Consider the following 19,945-nt stretch of genomic DNA (forward strand, 5'->3'; position numbering starts at 1 on the left):
CGCAGCATTAAAGCCTCACGTCCCAATAAAAGATGACAGTAATCCTCATTGTTTACTCCGGCCAGTGGACGGTGGTTTGGTTCAGCTGGAGTTCATTAGTTTCTCTCTGTTTCATTGATTTAATTGCTTGCTGTGAAGGGGAGTGACGGGGGGTGAAGGGCAGATTCTGAGAGGCAGGAGCTGACTTCTCTTTTCCTCTGATGGAGTTTGCTGGAGAAGTATTCCACCGCCTTCGTATCGTCCTTCATTTCCTGCAGTTTGACAGCCAATACAACCAGCCAATCAGAGCAGCAATGCAATGTGACACAGACAGTGCAGCCTCCGTCTGCTTCAACAGCAGTCGTCCTGCGTGACCTCTCAGTCCTTTGTGTCTCTGTTCTTGACACAATCGCACGCACACAACCACAATCTTCTGTGAGGACCGCAGCGTTTCAAACGTACATATTAACGCTCTAAAAAAAAGAGAGTTTTCTCTGTGAGTCTCGGGTAGAGTCACATGACTGTGACTATTTTCTAGTCTTAGATACTTGGCGGGTGTCAGTGTCGCGGGGTTTCATTGATGAAGGTGATGGCAAAGAAGCCAGAGTGCAGGAAGCCTCGCTGCTGCTGCTGAGCCAGGGGAGGAAGTGTGTGTGTGTGTGTGTGTGTGTGTGTGTGTGTGTGTGTGTGTGTGTGTGTGTGTGTGTGTGTGTGTGTGTGTGTGTGTGTGTGTGTGAGAGTGTGTGTGTGTGTGTGTGTGTGTGTGTGTGTGTGCGCGCGCCCTTTTAGCATGTGTGCTAGATGTTTTCCTAACTTCTGAAGTGAAATCCTGTGGCGTCTGACTTGTTTCTCGTCAAAGAATGGAAGAATGGAAGTCATTGAGAGCCGTCGCTGCGTTCAGGCGGCTGAAAACATCTCACAGACGCTGGCACCCTGGATGGAAGGCTTAGGGTTAGGGTTAGGGTTAGGGTCACCTCAGCTTTATTGAGATTTTTGACACAGGGTATGGAGGTTATATGGGGATTACGTGTCTATCATCTAACAAGGTGCATCAGAATGGTCAAATGTAATGATATATATATATATATATATATATAGATACATATCATGTACCTGTATATGAAAACATCTGAGTCGTCTCAGCACACTGGAGCCTCCTGCAGCTCAGTAGTTTCCACCTCTCACACTGGTGTGGTTTCATGGTTTTATCTTTCTAATCTAACAACACGTTGTTTGTGCTTCTCTGTCTCCGTCCCAGTGCTGCTTTTTGACCTGTGCACAGGTGTCTTCTTGTGCTCCGCTCTCCAGCTCCCTGAATCTAGTCAGTCTCTGGAGTCTCCGGATCCGTGATCCCAAAGTTTCTCCTCATGGCTCAACATACGCCAGGCGTTGCTGCTCACCGAGGTCCACGCCTCCTCTCCACTGAGGGAGGCTTTGTGAGGTGGCTCTCTGGCCAGGGTGGGGCGGGGCCAGCCGGGTGGGTGGGGTGGGGTGGGGTGTGGGTGGGGTTCACTTGGAGGTTGGCCACAGAGTGCACAGTGCAGTGGTGGAATTCCAGGAATGGAAATGGAGTGGGAGTTCAGAACAGGGAATCAACTGAGAGCAGAGCCGGAGGGGTGTGTGTGTGTGTGTGTGTGTGTGTGTGTGTGTGTGTGTGTGTGTGTGTGTGTGTGTGTGTGTGTGTGTGTGTGTGTGGAAGCGGAAGAAGCGTGCAAGCTCTGTTTTGATAGAGCTGAAGTGAAAAGTGCTGCAATTCCAACATCAACCAGCAGGATGAAACTCACTATTCTCAACTCATCACAATCACATCACACATTTCTCTTAGAAAAGGATCAGTCTGTCCACATGGTGGCGCTCTCTAGACTGGACTGGACTTTTTTCTTTTTTTTTTTTATCATTTTAATAGTTGAGGTTGTGCAGTGGATGAGAGCAGTCAGTCAGCCAGTCAGTCAGTCAGCCAGCCAGCCAGTCAGTCAGTCAGCCAGCCAGCCAGTCAGTCAGTCAGTCAGGCTTGTTGGCTTTGAGAAAGTCTCTCAGTGTTTTAATGTGCCCCAAACCGTTCCCTGTGTGTGTGTGTGTGTGTGTGTGAGTGTGTGTGTGTGTGTGTGTGTGTGTGTATATATGTGTGTGTGTGTGTGTGTGTGTGTGTGTGTGTGTGTGCAGGCACAACCCTGTCATTTACATGCTGTCTGCTGCCACATGCTATATCTGTCGCTCAGAGGTCTGTGGTTTGCTGTTTCTCTTCCACTGTGTGTGTGTGTGTGTGTGTGTGTGTGTGTGTGTGTGTGTGTGTGTGTGTGTGTGTGTGTGTGTGTGTGTGCTAAAATACGTAATTGTAGAAATCTGCCCGTTGTGATGTCACAAAGGGCCGTGACACCTGCCTCAGGGTGTTACACCTGTTTGTGTGCCCTTCCAAATTGAATACACATTTGAAACCAGATGTTGCATTTGACTACGATTTGAAGCAGCAGGCTGTAAACACAGGGCTAAAATCGTGATCTCAGACTGTAAAATATGGGCCCATAGTCGGTCACCTGTCTGATGACTTCACTGCTCACTGCTCTGTTGGATATTTTCAGCCTAAGTGAACGATGGACCGCACTCACTGACTGACTGACTCACTGACTGACTGACTGACTGACTCACTCACTCACTCACTGCGTCGCACTTCCTGACAGTGACTCTGGCGACGCTCCATGCTCATATTTAGTCTAATGTGTGGCTAAATATTCCAGCCATGCAGGTTATTTGGAGAAGCGCCAACTACACTCTGACATATTTCCCTTGAAAAACCCTTCTGAGGTTCCAGAGGCACTCGTCACCAGCTGCTCCTCAGCTGGCTGCTGCTGCTGCTTCCACCACTTTGAGCCAAGGAATTTCAGAGGAATGTTACTCATCAACTCATTCCTCTGTCTGTCTCTCTCTCTCTCTCTCTCTCTCTCTCTCTCTCTCTCTCTCTCTCTCTCTCTCTCTGTCTTAGATTCTTTGATCACGGTGCTCCCTCAGCCATACGTGTTGCTCTTCCTCCACCTGTGTGTGTGTGTGTGTGTGTGTGTGTGTGTGTGTGTGTGTGTGTGTGTGTGTGTGTGTGTGTGTGTGTGTGTGTGTGTGTGTGTGTGTGAGAGAGAGAGAGAGAGCGAAGTTGAAAATGAAGATGAGTCAGCTTTGATACAAGAAGTACCAACGTGAATGCATTGTGTATCGGAATGACAATAAAGTGGGATCTCCAGTGGGATCTCCAGTGGGATCTCCAGTGGGATCTCAGTGTGATCTCAGTGGGATCTCCAGTGGGATCTCCAGTGGGATCTCCAGTGGGATCTCAGTGGGATCTCAGTGGGATCTCCAGTGGGATCTCCAGCGGGATCTCCAGTGGGATCTCCAGTGGGATCTCAGTGGGATCTCAGTGGGATCTCCAGTGGGATCTCCAGCGGGATCTCCAGTGGGATCTCCAGTGGGATCTCAGTGTGATCTCCAGTGGGATCTCCAGTGGGATCTCAGTGTGATCTCCAGTGGGATCTCCAGTGGGATCTCCAGTGGGATCTCCAGTGGGATCTCAGCGTGATCTCAGTGGGATCTCAGTGGGATCTCCAGTGGGATCTCAGTGTGATCTCAGTGTGATCTCCAGTGGGATCTCAGTGGGATCTCAGCGTGATCTCCAGTGGGATCTCAGCGTGATCTCAGTGGGATCTCAGTGGGATCTCCAGTGTCAAATGTATTTTTCAAAGTCTTTCTTGTTGGAAATGGTTGCTAAGACGAAAAGACAACAAGAAAAGAAAAGAAATCTATTTCCATGATTCTTGTGTGGCCCTGCAGATCCAGCAGCTGGAGAGCCAGGTGATGGACGCAGAGAAAAGGGCCTTCACTGCTCAGCAGCAGGTAGGGTTTTCAGCAGCGGTGTGTGTGTTTGTGTGTTTGTGGCCCTCACTTGCATTGTCTCTGCTGTTGTTTCAGGTGCAGTGGATGGAGGAGAAGCTGGAGGCCTCGGACAGTCAGTCTGGAGACTCGGAGGTGCAGATGTTTCAGCGGTGTCAGGAGCTGCAGGTGTCGGTGCAGGAGAAGGAGGAGGTCATCGCTCGGCTGGCTCAGCAGCTGGAAGAGCAGGTCAGTCATCAGAGTTCCACATGGATTCCTAATGAAGCTTCAGTCAAAGAAAAACTCAATCGTTTTCAATCATAAGAGTTCCTTCATTCACTGCTCGGCATCAACAGTTTTTTTCACTTCTTCTCGCGGCAGCACACACAGCGCTTGGCAGGATTGAAAACAGAAAATGTCTCCTTTTCACAGAAACAGGTCCGACATCAGGACGCCAAGACTGTGGAGGAGAAGGCAGCGAAAATCAAGGAGTGGGTGATGCTGAAGCTGTCGGAGGTAAAGAAGACGCTGCAGCAGGATGAGAAGAGTTCGCTTGTTGTTGTTCCGTGTCTGCAGAGAGATCAGAGGACGCATTGGGGAGGAATTCTGATGTCACAATGAATGCGTGGAAGGGTTGAACGTGGTCTGTGTGGATGGGATTGTCTTCACTCATCACCCTGATTGTTGTTTGTGGTCCTCTGTTGAACAATCAGAGGTCGTCTGAGTGTCTATTTGGAGGTCGTCTGTGTTGAATCACATCTCACTGTCAGTTTGAGGAGGAGAACGCAGCACTGAGAGAAGCCAACCAGCAGCAGGAGGCTCAGATTGAAGAACTGAAGAAACAGGTGCAAGGTGAGAGGCGCCGTGCGCTCGTGTGTGCCCTGAGAGGATGAGCCCTGTGTTTGTGACGCGGGGCCACTCTTGTCGAAGCAGCCTTGGAGCAGAAGGTGTGTGCGGGACAGAGGGCGGTGTGCAGAGCGGGCGAGGCCCAGCGCCTCAGCAGTCTGACCTTCGGCTGCTTCCAGGTGAGGGGGAAGAACCCCCAGGTGCTGACGGGACCTGAGCCCTCGCACAGAGCCCTGAGCAGCCAGGAGGGGGCGCCGCACGGGGGAATAACTGGTGAGAACCGTCGCTTTTCAATCAGCGTCTTCCTGAACACATTGAAGCGATGAGGAGGCCGTGAGAAGCTTCTGGAAGGGGAGGCTGAAGTTTATCTCAACCTTTGCAACCCCCCCAGCAGCCTCGTCGTCGACGGACGACCACCAAGTCCTCCGGCCTGCGGTGGCGCTGGAGGACAGCGGCGCCCCCGGAGGCCTGGCCTCTCATTGCGACTCCCCGACACTCGCCGGCGTCACACCAGAGAACGACGGAGGAGGAGCGGGAGGAGCAGCAGGAGGAGGAGGAGGAGGAGCAGCAGCAGGAGCAGGAGAAGGAGGAGGAGGAGGTGCAGGAGCAGCAGGAGGTGACCTGAGCTACCTGACTGCCTCGGACGACAGCGGCTCGCTGCTGGATGAACAGCTGTTGTTGGTTGGGGCTCCTGGGGAGGAGGAGGAGGTGGATGTGGAGAAGGAGGCGGAGGAGGAGGTGGAGGGTCCAAAGGGGGACTTGACCCCGGAGGAGCTGAACCAGCGGTTCCAGTCCCAGACGCTGGACTCCTCCTCCTGGTCCTCCTCCAGCGACACCAACACCCCCCCCAGCCCCGACAGACCCCAGCAGCCCCCTGCGGGGCTCCGGGACCCCCCCGCCTCGCCCCAGCGGCCCCCCCCCTCGCCCCAGCTGCCCCGGCTGCGGCCCGAGGGAGGGGGCTCGGCCTCGGCGCTGCAGAAGCACCTGAGCCAGCCGCCGCCGGTAGGGAGCCTGGCGCCACCTGGCTGCAGCCGCACACGCAACGCCCTCAGCATGCTGCGCCCCCTACCTGCTGGCCCGGGGCAGGAGGTCATCGCCATGGAGACGGGCGGGGCCACACCTGGAGGAGGAGGAGGAGGAGGAGGAAGAGTGGGGCCGGAGGATCGGAGCTGCTCACCTCCCCCCACACCCCCCCTGCACCGGCTGCCCTCCTGGGTGAGGATCCAGCCTCGCCCCTGCTGCACACACACTCAAAGCAGCAGGGGTAGTGGGAGTAATGGGCAGGAAGTACTCAGGAAGTGGATCATCATGAGCTTGATGCTAACCAGCTTCTCTCTGCAGGAGAGTCGCATCTACGCCGTGGCCCAGTCTGGCATCAGGCTGTCTGAAACCTCCTGCAGCGATCCTGCCAGCAAAGGTGACTCCGGCTCAATGACTTTCACTCCTACAGTACGGCTAACTGGCTGAGCTAAGCTAAGCTAAGCTAAGCTAAGCTAAGCTACGCTATCTGTGTTTGCAGACCCTTCTCTCCAGTCGTCCAACCCGGCCCTGGTCATGTACACCTCCCTCATCTACAAGAACATGACCACTCCGGTCTACACCACCTTGAAAGGGGTAAAGACCTGCGTGACATCACGCCACCCTTCGTGACATCACAGCCCCTTGCTGACACTCAGCGGTGGAGTCTAGTTTATTCTAGTGCTATACTCTGATCTGTGTGTGTGTGTGTGTGTGTGTGTGTGTGTGTGTCCTGCCTCAGAAAGCCACTCTGCTGAGCAGCAGTCCGCTGTGGGAGCAGTCGTCCAGCTCCGACGAGGCGTCCAGTTCTGGGGAGGAGGACAGCGCCCCCTGCAGCTCGCACACCTCGTCCTCCTCCCTCAAGGACAGCAGCCCGGGCAGCCCGCGCTCGCTCAAGAGAGGTGCAGTGTGCCACACAGAGCTCATGCTGTTGTCCAGATTGGTTGTGTCTTTTTGACCTCAAAGCTGGAACACGCGTGTCCTCCTGGTCCTGCAGCCGTGTCCATGTCTTCGGTGACGTCGGAGAGCGACTACGCCATCCCCCCGGACGCCTACTGCACCGACACCGAGTGTTCGGAACCCGAGCAGAAGCTGCCCAAGACCTGCTCAGTCGCCAGCGACAACGGCAAGACGGTGAGTCGGCCTTCCAGACCTGCACGTTGCTCGTGTTGCTCGTGTTGCCGTGACTTTTCTTCCAAACGTCTTGAAATCCAAACCAGTTGAGCGAGACAACTGGACGGTCGAGGTTTGCAACAGTCAACCGAAGGCAAATGTTTTGGATTTGGTGGACTGCGATTCCATCTTTTCCCTACAGTTGACCTCTTTTGACGATCAAATCAATGACTTTGTATCTTGCAGGAACCCATGGAAAAGTCCGGCTACCTGTTGAAGATGGTGAGGACGTGGAAGAAAACTTGGAAGAGGCGCTGGTTCGTCCTCAAAGACGGAGAGCTGCTCTACTACAAGTCACCGGTGGGTGAAAAGAGAAAATGAGGAAGACAAATAATGGACCCATAAATCTGTACGTGTAAAATAGAGACAAAGAAAACATCCGGCCAATCAGAGCTCCTGGTTTCCTCCTGCAGAGCGACGTGATCCGGAAGCCTCAGGGTCAGATCGAGGTCAACGCCAGCAGCAGCATCGCTCGAGGAGACGGGAAGCAGGTCCTCCAGGTGATGGAGCGCCCCCCGGAGGCTGGCGGGGGGGTCCGGGGAATGACAACTTGACGCTCCAGCCGCTCTCCCTGGTGCAGGTGGTGACGGGGAAGAGCGTGTGCTACCTGAAGGCCGACTCTCCCAACCTGCTGGACGAGTGGCTGCGGGTGCTGCACAGCGTCCTCAGGGTGAAGGCCGCCAGCCCCCTCTTCACCCAGCCAGACCTCCGGCCCGCCATGAAGGGGCTGCTCGTCAAGGTCCCTCGCACACCTGCATCTTACACACCTCCGAGCATTAACAGCGCTGCAGAAAACGTATCTAGATGAAATACAGTCAGTGGGGGGGCGGGGGGGCCTTCAAATTTGACTCTGTGCCAAGAGCAAAGCTGAATAGAACAGGATCGAGGGTGAGTACCCTCGTCACACCCAGGGCTGAATGTCAGCAGCTGCACTTTGGAGACCCAAGAATGATTCTTAGCACGATGCATCACAAATGCAACGAGGTGTCCAAAAACTTTTTTCCACCACGTTGTACATTGCGAAATTGTCGGTGGAGAATCCAGATCTGGTGCTCAACCTGATTTGCACGCATGAGGAGATGATCCAGCCCCTGGGTGGAGGTTTGTGCCTCCACCTTCCACTGCCAGCAGGCTTGACGCTCACTGTCCATGTGTGGCAGGTCAAGCACGGCTACTCCAAGAGGGTCTGGTGCGCGCTGATTGGGAAAACCTTGTACTATTTCCGCAGCCAGGAGGACAAGGTAACGTTGGACCGTCGGTCACGGTCCAGTGGAGGTCAGCAGCAAGGTCAGGGCAGCCAACGGTGTGTGTGTGTGTGTGTGTGTGTGTGTGTGTGTGTGTGTGTGTGTGTGTGTGTGTGTGTGTGTGTGTGTGTGTGTGTGTGCAGTTCCCGCTGGGTCAGATTAAGCTGTGGGAGGCTCGGGTGGAGGAGGTCGACGGCTCGGTCCAGTCCGATGATCCGCTGACAACCCAGGGGCGTGGCTTCCAGCCGGCGGCGTCCTTCACCGTGGCCGTCCAGCCGCAGGAGCAGGGGCCCACCTACCTGCTCATCCAGTCCCAGCACGAGAAGGTTGGCAGCGCGTCCACACACTCACAACTCTCTGTCTCTCTTCAGTTCTTCATACTGCGGACTGAACGCTCGCTGCGCTGTGGAAGCCAACAGGATGCCCTCACTGTTGGCGTGTCGCAGTTGGAGAGGAAACAGTGACATCAAGTGGTGACACATTAGATTGCAGCACAATCTAACACAGTTATGGGGAGAATATGAAGGTTTGACCCATACAGAGATCGTAATTCACGCCATATCTCACACACTGGACCTTTATTGTGAGTTTGAGTTGATACTTCGATGCTTTTCAAGCTTCACCTCCACAAAAGCATCGCACACCTTCTGCAGAACTCATGGGGTTCTGACATCGGGCAGCACTCAACAGTTTTGACTATGAAGCGTCGGCCCAGCTTTATGTTGACCTGCTGTAATGACCGCTGTGTTTCATTCTATGACTGTGTGTGTGTGTGTGTGTGTGTGTGTGTGTGTGTGTGTGTGTGTGTGTGTGTGTGTGGATGTGAAGGAGTCGTGGCTCTACCACCTGTCCGTGGCTGCCGGCACCACGCTGGGGAAAGTTGGCACTGAGTTTGAACAGCTGGTGGGGAAACTTTACCAGCAGGACGGCGACCCAAGTGAGTCTTTGGACCGTTTCTGTTCCGCCCTCGCTCGGGTTCTCTCTTTCTTCATTTGGCCGCTCCAACCATTCCGCTACAGGCCGAAGCTCCTCGCGCCATCGGTCGCTCATCTGGTTAGAAGCACAAATCAGTGAGTCAACAGCTGTGTGTGAACATCAGTGGTCACAGTGCAGCCCACCTGTAATAGATTGAAGTGATTTATAGTAAGAGTGTCACATGGTGAGTCATCATTGAAAAAGGGCAGTTGCCGTTGTTATGTTTTGGTGGGCCCAGCGGCGCCTGTACTGCCTGTGGCTGCATCTTCATTCAGGGTCTGCATCCTTCCCACCAAGCCTCCGTCTGAAGGAACGGCGGCGACGCAACCAGAAGGCGAGACCGCCCCGTGTGGTTAGCGGGGAGGCGGGGTTCGGTTGGTCCTTCCTCGGCCGGGCCCTTGGGAGGACGCTTCCTTCAGACGGAGGACGCTTCCTTCAGACAGAGGACGCTTCCTTCAGACAGAGGACGCTTCCTTCAGACGCAGGACGCTTCCTTCAGACGGAGGACGCTTCCTTCAGACAGAGGACGCTTCCTTCAGACGCAGGACGCTTCCTTCAGACAGAGGACGCTTCCTTCAGACGCAGGACGCTTCCTTCAGACGCAGGACGCTTCCTTCAGACGGAGGACGCTTCCTTCAGACAGAGGACGCTTCCCTTCCTTCAGACGCAGGACGCTTCCTTCAGACGCAGGACGCTTCCTTCAGACAGAGGACGCTTCCCTTCCTTCAGACGCAGGACGCTTCCTTCAGACGGAGGACGCTTCCTTCAGACAGAGGACGCTTCCCTTCCTTCAGACGCAGGACGCTTCCTTCAGACGGAGGACGCTTCCTTCAGACGCAGGACGCTTCCTTCAGACAGAGGACGCTTCCTTCAGACAGAGGACGCTTCCTTCAGACGGAGGACGCTTCCTTGGAAGGATGCAGGCCCTGAGTTGAGACGCAGCCACTGCCTGTGTCTGTTGCCAAAGGAGTGTTCTGAAGTCCAGCCGCTCTGATTGTTGTGTCCTGCCCCAAAATACTACACCACTCATCGTATCCCACAATGCATCGCTGAAAGTAGTGTTGTTAATGTGTGGACATTGAGACAAACCTTTGCTTTCCTTCTCTCTGGCGCCCCCTCTGGCGCTCCCTCAGAGTGTCAGAGCTGGAGACACCCCACCTTGTGCTTCAGTAAGGAAGCTCTGAGGTCTCCTCTCACCACGCTGCCTTCACAGGCGCTCCAGACCGAGGCTGTCAAACTCTTTAAGGTACGCACGACGGCAGCTCTCAGTCCGCCAGCGTGTCCCTGTGTGTTGACTGGCCGCCTCTCCTCAGACCTGTCAGCTCTTCATCAACGTGGCCATCGACGCTCCCGCCATCGACTACCACGTGTCGCTGGCCCAGAGCGCCCTGCAGGTGTGCCTGGCCCACCCCGAGCTGCACAACGAGCTCTTCTGCCAGCTCATCAAGCAGACCCGCAAGAGGCAGCCGCACGGCCACCCGGGTCCCCTGCAGGTCTGTATCTCCACCACACGGTGGCAGCAGAAGGTCGTGTTGCTCACCGTGGCCCTGCGTTCACCATCAGTTAAACACATGGGTTCATAAGTTTAGTTTGCGTATATAATCATATAGAGGCAGAAGCACACCGTGTTGGCTCGGAAAGAGCGGGTTGACGCTACCAAGCTAATGCTTGCTGACCTTTGACCTTCTGATGATGCTAAATCAATGTAGTGTCATTTTATAAATGAATTATTAACCCCCCAAAAACACAGTGGTTACAGTGAGCAGATGCAAACCCCGTGTTGCCAGGCCCCATAGTAACAGAAAGCCAGCAAACACCGAGATACAGCAAAGCCAAAGCAGTGGGATGTCAGCTGACCTTCCAGCAGTCAGCCAGCGCATGAAAACACTTTGTTCAATCTAGTCTGTATTTCTCAGTCATAATCTGCTTCAATTTGTCCTGATGACATTGATGAGTAGATGTCACCAGGGTACTGCTTTATTTCCAGTAGTGTCAGCCACACCTGTGCTGACGCTAACCAGCAGGAAGTACAACAGAGCAAAGTGAGGCCAACGACTGCTGGGATGATTGTTGGACCGCTAGATTCTGTGGAGCACATTAGTGGCAGCTTGTCAGTGGCTGTGTGTTGTGTGTGTGTTGCACTGTAGGGCTGGCAGTTCCTTGCCCTGTGTGTGGGACTCTTCCTGCCCCAGCATCCCTTCCTCTGGCTGCTCCAGCTCCACCTCAAGAGACACGGAGACTCCAGGTGAGGAACCTGCTGAGCAGTTCAGAAGCTCCTCACGCTGGAGAATGAGATCCATCCACTGCAGCTCGCTTCATGTCTTTGGGTTTGAATGCTGTGAACATCCTTTCACAACAGGCGGTAAATCCGTCTTCATTCACTTCACTTTATTGAAATCTGGAGGAAGCACTGAGGGGAAGTCCTTGTTTAAATGTTGTCCAGAGCGGACTAAAGCAAAACATGAAACAAACAATAATAAATCAAAAACCATTTCAACAAGCAGCTCCAATCAAAGAGCCGGAATCAGCGATGAAGCTGTCAAACTGTCATCAATAGTCAAGAACCAAATGAGAAAGTTAGTTTCTGAGTTCCGGGTCCAACCTGGTCCAACCCGGCCCAACCTGGTCCAACCTGGTCCACATATCAGTTACTGAAACCCATTTAAAGTGGCAACATCTCCATCCAGGGTCACTGACCTTTTTGAACCTGAGAGCTTCTTCATAGCAGCTAATATCAATATTCAACTCTTTATTTCTACATAGTCAGAGTTCAGAGTTCACCTCAACTTCTCAGGACTTCTTGTGTCATAAAATATTTTGAACTTTTTTATTTTTCAAGATATTGTCCTGTTGGAATCTAAATAAATGTTTGTGTGACGACAAAAGAATAGCGACAGAATAGAATTAAAGTTCAGACGCAGTTCGCTGAGTTGTCTGCAGGTGGCCTCCAGGTGACTCATGTGGTCCTGGTGTTTGATGGTGGGAGGAAGCCGGAGAACCTGGAGAGAACCGGCGCTGAGGCGTTGCGTCACAGGCTGCTGAGCAGCTCCACTGGCTGAGGAGACAGAGTGTGGTCGTGTTGTTGTGAACGCAGTGGCGTCCACATCACGCCTGGACCTCGGCATCAAACCTGCCGTCCCATTGGCTCATGGGAAAAAGTGGCAGACTGTGTGGTTTACAGAAGAGGTAGTCCAGAAGTCACGAAGGGGAAATGCAGTCAGCAAACCTACAGAGCGGAAAGTGGAACCTTGCTTCCCTCTGCATAGTGGACAGAAGTGTTTGGACAACCTTAAAATGTTTCTCAATACCCATTATTGTTATTAAATGTTTGACTGGGATTTTTTTTGTGAGTTTCAAAAGGTTTGGATGGATGGATGGATGGGTAGATGGATGGATGGATGGATGGATGGATGGATGGATGGATGTGCAGAGGCCACCTGGTGCTCCAGTTTTGCTTGCCGATGGTCTCTGCTGAGTAGGTCCTAATGCAGAGGGTGTGATGACTCGCTGTTGCCAGGACCGAGGTGGGGAAGTACGCCATCTACTGCCAGCGCTCCATGGAGCGGACCCAGCAGAAGGGCGACAGGCAGGCCAGGCCGTCCCGACTGGAGATCCTGTCCATCCTGCTGAGGAACCCCTACCACCACTCGCTGCCCTTCAGCGTGCCCGTTCACTTCCTCAACGCCACCTACCAGGTAGCGACACACCGCCGCACACACAGCCGGGTCTGCCTGTGTAACCCGAGCAGGGTTGCTCCTCGGGCTGTCGGTCACTTCCTGCTTTCTCCTTCTCTGCCTTTACTTTGAGGACAAAGTGACGTCATGGCCTCAATGTGGATCTGTGGGCAGAAGATGTAAAGTGATCGGCCACCATGTTGAAGCCTCCACAGAGACGATGCAGTGCTACTGACACAGAGTTCCACCCGATGCAGTCTGCACCTCTCACTCTCTCTCTCTTTGCACTTTCTTCCCAGAACTCTGCAGGTGTGCAGCGGCCGTGGCTACATGTAGCTTAGCACCATCACCAGTGTCAATGTGGTGTGAATGAGTAATGTAAAGTGCATCGGGTGCCTTGAAACGTGCTATGTAAATCCAATCCATTATGATTATGATGATTACATTTGTTTGGTGTGATGCTTATTCTCACGCCGGGGTTTGCCAGTGTCTTCATGATTACTGGCTCGCACACGCCAAGACTGAGCTTCTGTGATATATCAGAGTGTGGAAGTGAAAGATGATTTCTTTTTTCAATGTTCTAGAAGATCCCAGCATTTCAGTCAGTGTTGCAACTGTATGGACGTTGGGTGCCCAGGCCCAGGCACTGTCACATCCTGCCCACTGTATCAATTCAGAGCTCCAATCAAAGGTCACGACCTTTGTCCTCGACACCGGCGGTGACTGTGGTCTCTGTTCCCACACTGACTCTGAGGTGGTGGGCTTCGACGCTGCCACCACGGTGGAGGAGTTCCAGTGCCGCCTCAACCAGGAGACGGCCATGAGGAAGACGTCTGCGTTCAGCCTGTACACCGACGACCCCAGCGGCCAGGAGCTGGAGCACTGCCTGCTGGGAAACATCAAGGTGGGTGCGCCTCACTGCCGGATGATCGCGCTGGCTGTTTACTGGCAGAGTCTCATTTCTCTTCGACCCACCAACCAGGTGTGTGACATCATCTCCAAGTGGGAGCAGGCCTCCAAGGAGCAGCACTCTGGCAAGTCTGAGAGCACCAGGACCGTCCGCCTCACCTACAAGAGCAGGTAGAGGAAAACAAGCAGGTCGCATCATGAGGAAGATTATTGTTTTCTGCAACAGAATCCAGCCAAGACGAGTCTCTGCTTGCCTCTGATTGGCCGCCACTCCCTGCCCCAACTCCAACATGGACGTTGTGATGATATCACTCACAATTATTACACAGTTAATAGCTGTTCACTGTTGGCCATCCAGAGTTGACGATAGTTGAGGGTGGAGCTCAAGCCTGCGTGTGACGGGACAAACCACGCCCATCACTTTGAAATCAGAACCATCAGAGTGCCACCATCATGCCTGAGCCAGCTGAGACCTGCCTGGTGTGATGAAACAGCCACCATCATCTGTGGAGCAGCAGCAGTAACAGCAGTAACAGCAGTAACAGCAGCAGCAGTAACAGCAGCAGTTACAGCAACAGCAGCAGCAGCAGCAACAGCAGTAACAGCAGCAGCAGCAGCAGTAACAGCAGCAGCAGTAACAGCAGCAGTTACAGCAGCAGCAGCAGCAGCAGCAGCAGCAGTAACAGCAGCAGTTACAGCAACAGCAGTAACAGCAACAGCAGTAACAGCAGCAGCAGCAGCAGTAACAGCAGCAGCAGTAACAGCAGCAGCAGCAGTAACAGCAGCAGCAGTAACAGCAGCAGTTACAGCAGCAGCAGCAGTAACAGCAGCAGTTACAGCAGCAGCAACAGCAGCAGTAACAGCAGCAGTAACAGCAGTAACAGCAGCAGCAGTAACAGCAGCAGTAACAGCAGCAGCAGTAACAACAGCAGCAGCAGCAGCAGCAGCAGTAACAGCAGCAGCAGCAGTAACAGCAGCAGCAGCAGCAGCAGTAGCAGCAGCAGCAGCAGCAGCAGCAGTAACAGCAGCAGCAGTAACAGCAGCAGCAGCAGCAGCAGCAGCAGCAGCAGTAACAGCAGCAGCAGCAGCAGTAACAGCAGCAGCAGCAGCAGCAGCAGCAGCAGCAGCTTGAGGAGCAACCAAACTACGGTCGTCCCTTAGATTGGAGCTTTCTTCCAGGTGGATAAACAAAGCACACGGTGCGAGTGTTGCTTCCACAAATGCTGTGTGTGATGGACGTGGACGTGGACGTGGTCGTGTCGTGTCGTGGCTGAAAATTTGAGCCACTGTGCATTAACTGCCAGTGTGAATAGCACCAACGCTGCTGGAAGTCAAACCAGACCAAACTATCTTTAGGGTTTTTGTGACTGCTTGCGCATTTTGGACGTGTCAGTGACATCATCGTGCCGCCGCTTACGCCCACGTCTGTCCCCCGCGACATCTGCTGCGATTGGCTGACAGCTGCCACCAGTCGCTGCCAGCCAGTGGGGGCGCAGTAGCAAATGTTTCTGAAGCAAGTGGCCCTTTTACTTCGCAGTAGATGTATGAGAAGTCAGTGACAAACTGCAAGGTTCCATTAACGCTGCTCCCAGTCTCATCGCTCCCTCGACCCCCCCCTCTCTATCGCCCTCTACCTGTCCTCTGCTGCCAGGCTCTACTTCTCTGCTCAGGTGAGGGGGGAGTCTGAGCGGGAGAGGTTGCTGCTGGCCTATCAGACCAGCGAGGCCATTGTTGCAGGTCACTTCCCCGTCAACAAAGAACTGGCTGTGGAGATGGCAGCCCTGCTGGCTCAGGTCTGACCTCAACATTCCCACACTGTGCCTCTCAGACGGAAGCCCAGTGGTCCGCTCGTGTTCTACTCTCTCTGTACTCCAGTGCAGTAGGTAATGCATTGGCTATGTCGCGTGGTGTTGGTGTTCCTCTCCCCCAGGTGGACTTTGGGGATTTTGAACGTCCGTTCTCTGCTCCTGGGTCTGCGCACACCAAGTCAAACCAGACCTTAAAGCAGGTTTTGGAGAAATTCTACCCCAGACATTACCGCAGGACCTCGTCTGAGGATCAGCTCAGGTTGGAAATGGACACACATGAAGACACACTCGTGTCTCTGGTTTATGATTGAAACACGCTGAGACAGGTTGCAGTTGCACCGGCTTTTTTGGATCCACTTCTTCTTCTTTTGTGCCTTCTCCTCCTTCAGACACCTGCTGCAGCGTCTCTCTGCCCGCTGGGCCTCCCTCAGGGGGCGCTCTTCCTCTGAGTGTGTCAGGATCTACCTCACCGTTGCCAGGAAATGGCCCTTTTTTGGTGCCAAGTTGTTTGAAGCAGAGGTAAATCCAAATACTGCAATAAACTGAGATGGAATAATAAGCAAGTCCACTGGATGTGTTTGAGGAATCTAACTGGGAAAGAGTCGATAGAAAGGCACTGATGGTTGGAAGTTAGTATTATTCTTTACCGGTTTTGCTCTTTCTGCCGACTCTTTTACTAGTAGATTTATTTCAAACATGTGCTACATACAAAAATACAAACAACAACAACAAGAAGAAAGAAAACAGACAAGCGGAGACAACAAGCGTTTGTCTTGAGCAGCACCAGATTATTAGAGTAACTTTTGCTTCATTGATGAGCCCAGATTCTGCTGATGATTACTGCTGATTTCCGCACAGACAGTTCCCGATTTGGGACATAGTAATGAATAGTTAACATTGGCAATATGTTTTGAATTTTAATCATGCGATCAAAGCCCAGCCACACCAAACAAAGAGTTCTAGGCAGAGTAAATTGCTGGGTCTTGGCAGAGAGAATTTGGCAAATGTCTCTTGGACGTGACTTCATACTCTGCTGCCATACACGTTGCTTACTAATGTGGCATCATTAAAACTGTAAATAAACTGTATTTTCAAATGCATACCATTTGAAAATACAAACCATGTTGTGCATAACACCCGCGCCTCATTCAAGTGAGAGTTTGGTATTTGTAAAAAGTAAATCACTGCATTGTTTACATTGACATAAAACATATAAATGCATAGAACTGAAGAAAATAGTACGTCTATCTATCTATCTATCTATCTATCTATCTATCTGTCTGTCTGTCTGTCTGTCTGTCTGTCTGTCTGTCTGTCCAAAGCTGAGCTGAAGCCTTGTGTCCTCCCTCTCTCCCTCTCTCTTTCCCTCTCTCTCTCTCTCTCTCTGCTCCACAGTCCATCACTCACTCTCCAGAACCGGGCGTTCGAGTCTGGCTGGCAGTTCATGAAAATGGCATCAGCGTTCTGGAGAACAACTCCGTTGTGAGTTGTCTCTTTGCCCGGACGCGATGTTGTAAATCACAGAGATGTCTTCACTGCTCAAATCCCCAAAACCTGTTTGACGTTACATCAGATGTGGATCAATGTTGAGCAACAAGCTGCTTTCAGAACAAGTGGTGATTGTGTGTGTTCAGAAGCTGCTGGTTACTCACGCCTACAAGAACCTGATGACGTTTGGTGGCTGCAGACAGGACTTGATGCTGGTGGTGGGACAGAGCATCGGCGGCAGCACGGCCAAAGACAAACCCACGGAGAAGCATCTGTTTGCCATGGACGTGTCCAAGGTTCACCAGAGCTTCCATCCGAAGCTGCTTGCAGTTCTTATTCAAACGTTTCTTCCTGAAATGTCTTTGTTTCCTCCTGCATTGACGCTTCCTTGTCATGTGGTGCACCAGGTGCGGGAGATGACCCTTCTGGTGTCCAGCTACATCAACAGCGGCCAGCAGCAGAAGGCGGCGGCCCACCACCTCTCTGCCCCGGCTCTGATGGTGGTGCAGCCCATCCATCTGAAGAGCAAAGAGCCGAGGAGCAGATCTCCAGCAGCGCTGGGACGTCCCAGCAAGACGCCCACCCTGCTGTGACCCTCTGACCCCGGGGCCTTCACCTGAGCATCGCTACACCTTCTTCAGGTCTCACCAGAGAGCTTTTCAGAAGTCCTCTTTGCTGTGGTTTGTGTCTCTGACGCCCCTCCACCTCCAGAAGAAAGCCTGGCTGTGCTTCACGCACGCTTCACGTCCATCCCTTGAAGGACAGAGAGTTTTTAACAGGATAACTTCAGGTTGACTTGAGCCATGTAGATGTTGGTGCCAAACATGTTGTTGTTTTTTTTTTCTTAAATGCTATTGCCTACTTTAAGGTTTGTTTGTTTCTTTTACTTTGAAAAACCTTTCACAGACCAGACCAAGGACTTTAACATTATTAAAAAACAGAACCAGTAAGCAGTAAGTCTGTCCAGTAGATTCTGGGTGGAAAGTTTCCATGAAATCTGGATGTCGTCGTTTGCGTGTCTCAATCAGAGAACACCTGACCGGTTCCAAACGACAAATGAAAGCCATATTCATCAGGGCAAAGGTCTCCAAGGCTTGTTTAATATGTGATTCATTCTTTTGTCCCCTTGATGAATGTGTTGCTCTTGTTTGTCGTGTGGCTGAAGTAGAGAACTAGCGAGAGAGAGAGAGCGAGACAGACAGAGAGAGAGAATATGTATTGACTTAAAGAGGTTTGGAGTTTGTGCGTGGACTGGACAGGCTTTTATTTTGTCAGGGTGCAGTTGGGCTGGGTTGTTTTCTTGTATTCCTTCCTGGACCGGCCATACAGTGTGTGTGTGTGTGTGTGTGTGTGTGTGTGTGTGTGTGTGTGTGTGTGTGTGTGTGTGTGTGTGTGTGTGTGTGTGTGTGTGTGTGTGTGTGTGTGTGTGTGACTCGGTGAGCAGCAGGTCCTGAAGCTCTGCTCTCCACCATCACCGTTAAATGAAGGATCTTGAACAATGTGACGAGACGCGACGTTGCAACCGCAGCCAACAGCACTGCACTCCGGTCTGTGCGGCCTGTTTTCTATTTGCCTTGCAGTAGGTGAGGCTGGTGAGGAGGTCAGCCTGCTAACGAGTGACGCTTTAAGAGGAAATCTTTTCTGACTCTGTGTGTTCAAAGTTACTAAATAGCCAAAGAGCGGTGGTGGCGGTGGGGGGGGGTTGTAGGAACTTTAATCCCATGCGGACCTCCCTGGTGCGGAGCAGCGAGATGCTTCTCAGCCACAGCCGCTATAATAAGAGCAGTGACACGGCGTGTAGCGTGCGATGCCGGAGGACACGGCTCCACAGGTGGTTCTTTAGAAGAGGATGTAGAGAGAACGTGACTCGTAAAGAGGAAGAGTGTTGACAGTACTAACTGTGTGATACACGTTGATCACAGAAAGTGTGACGGAGTGCAAAGACGTATTAAGAGGGAAGAGAATAAAGTGAAATTGAGGAAATGAATAGTAGACGGAAGTAATGGGACATTTCATCCTCTGATACCAGGCAGTTTACTTTGAAGTAGATAAAGTAAAACAAAACACCACCTCGGCGCTGTTAACGTCACTGTTTAACAAGTGCGTTGGTCAGATTCAGGTGATTTAAAAAAAAAAGTTATATTTTAATAGAGTAACATAGTAGAACAGCAATGTCTCTTTTGTCAAAGAGCTTCTTGGAAGAGTTTTCTTCCTTTTGTCTTTCTTTCCCTTGTGACTGTGGGACGGTAGGATGAGTCAGAAGGGGAGAAGACCTGAAGGATTATTCTGATGAAGACATATTTGTGTTGAGCTTTAATGTTTCAGGCTCCTTTAGGTCAAGGGTTAGGGTTAGTTTAATTATATGTATAAAAGAAATAAGGCTTGCCTACGTGCAGTAGATAGTCAAAGTAAAACTGTGTCACTAACTCTACAGTTAAGAAGGGTGTCATTCCATTTTGTGTTAAGCGCTCCATTTGTTTTGTCCTCAGAGAGCTTGTCTATCTTTCATGTAGAAGAATAAATAGCTTCACACATTAACAACAGATTTATATATATATAACATTTCTTTTTCAGTATTATTTTAAGTCTGTATTTTTTAAGTATTGTTACATACTATATTTATTTGTAATGAAATGTTTTTGAGCTAATTCTTGAATTAAAAAAAGAAAAAGCCCTGCAGCAACTTTGCAGTGTTTTCCAGTGTGGACGTGAAGCCAGTGTGTTGTTTGTTGTTAATGCCATTCACACAGACGCCATTATGAGTGAGTGAGTGAGTGAGTGAGTTCCTCATCAGGCAAACACCGAGCCAGACACACTTCCCGTTGGACCAGATGGAAGTGACGTGTTGATACCTGCGGCAGGTGCGAGGCAGGAAGTGACACGCTTTCATTCTGCGGTTCTTTCTCATGATGGGGGGAGGGGAGGACGAGCGATGTGAGACCGGTCTGAACTAGTTACACATGTGCCTTTGTCGCCGCGT

The 19,945-nt window shown here is 51.9% G+C and overlaps 1 protein-coding gene across 3 annotated transcripts in view; it reads left to right on the plus strand.

Annotated features, from left to right (window-relative positions):
- The window catches only part of plekhh2 (pleckstrin homology domain containing, family H (with MyTH4 domain) member 2), a 25,193-nt gene extending 5,557 nt beyond the window's left edge, over positions 1–19,636 (plus strand). Inside the window, exons 3-30 of one of the 3 annotated variants that reach the window (XM_076047310.1) lie at positions 3,793–3,855; positions 3,931–4,080; positions 4,264–4,347; positions 4,602–4,683; positions 4,762–4,950; positions 5,069–5,892; positions 6,019–6,094; positions 6,197–6,291; positions 6,437–6,596; positions 6,692–6,828; positions 7,054–7,167; positions 7,281–7,367; positions 7,448–7,606; positions 8,028–8,108; positions 8,255–8,437; positions 8,940–9,048; positions 10,220–10,332; positions 10,400–10,579; positions 11,234–11,331; positions 12,604–12,781; positions 13,515–13,664; positions 13,743–13,840; positions 15,321–15,462; positions 15,600–15,736; positions 15,867–15,996; positions 16,873–16,959; positions 17,112–17,261; positions 17,373–19,636. In XM_076047310.1, the coding sequence (XP_075903425.1) occupies positions 3,793–3,855; positions 3,931–4,080; positions 4,264–4,347; positions 4,602–4,683; positions 4,762–4,950; positions 5,069–5,892; positions 6,019–6,094; positions 6,197–6,291; positions 6,437–6,596; positions 6,692–6,828; positions 7,054–7,167; positions 7,281–7,367; positions 7,448–7,606; positions 8,028–8,108; positions 8,255–8,437; positions 8,940–9,048; positions 10,220–10,332; positions 10,400–10,579; positions 11,234–11,331; positions 12,604–12,781; positions 13,515–13,664; positions 13,743–13,840; positions 15,321–15,462; positions 15,600–15,736; positions 15,867–15,996; positions 16,873–16,959; positions 17,112–17,261; positions 17,373–17,558 (4,242 nt within the window). In that variant the 3' untranslated portion in view covers positions 17,559–19,636. The remainder of the gene's footprint in view (positions 1–3,792; positions 3,856–3,930; positions 4,081–4,263; positions 4,348–4,601; positions 4,684–4,761; positions 4,951–5,068; positions 5,893–6,018; positions 6,095–6,196; positions 6,292–6,436; positions 6,597–6,691; positions 6,829–7,053; positions 7,168–7,280; positions 7,368–7,447; positions 7,607–8,027; positions 8,109–8,254; positions 8,438–8,939; positions 9,049–10,219; positions 10,333–10,399; positions 10,580–11,233; positions 11,332–12,603; positions 12,782–13,514; positions 13,665–13,742; positions 13,841–15,320; positions 15,463–15,599; positions 15,737–15,866; positions 15,997–16,872; positions 16,960–17,111; positions 17,262–17,372) is intronic. The other 2 variants (XM_076047314.1, XM_076047311.1) reach the window with 2 other exon arrangements.
- Positions 19,637–19,945: the final 309 nt, after the last annotated feature.

This window comes from Nelusetta ayraudi, unplaced genomic scaffold (genome assembly GCF_046127955.1).
Source record: "Nelusetta ayraudi isolate G7.1 ecotype Tasmania unplaced genomic scaffold, CSIRO-AGI_Nayr_v1 ptg000093l, whole genome shotgun sequence".
Classification (NCBI taxonomy): Eukaryota; Metazoa; Chordata; class Actinopteri; order Tetraodontiformes; family Monacanthidae; genus Nelusetta; species Nelusetta ayraudi.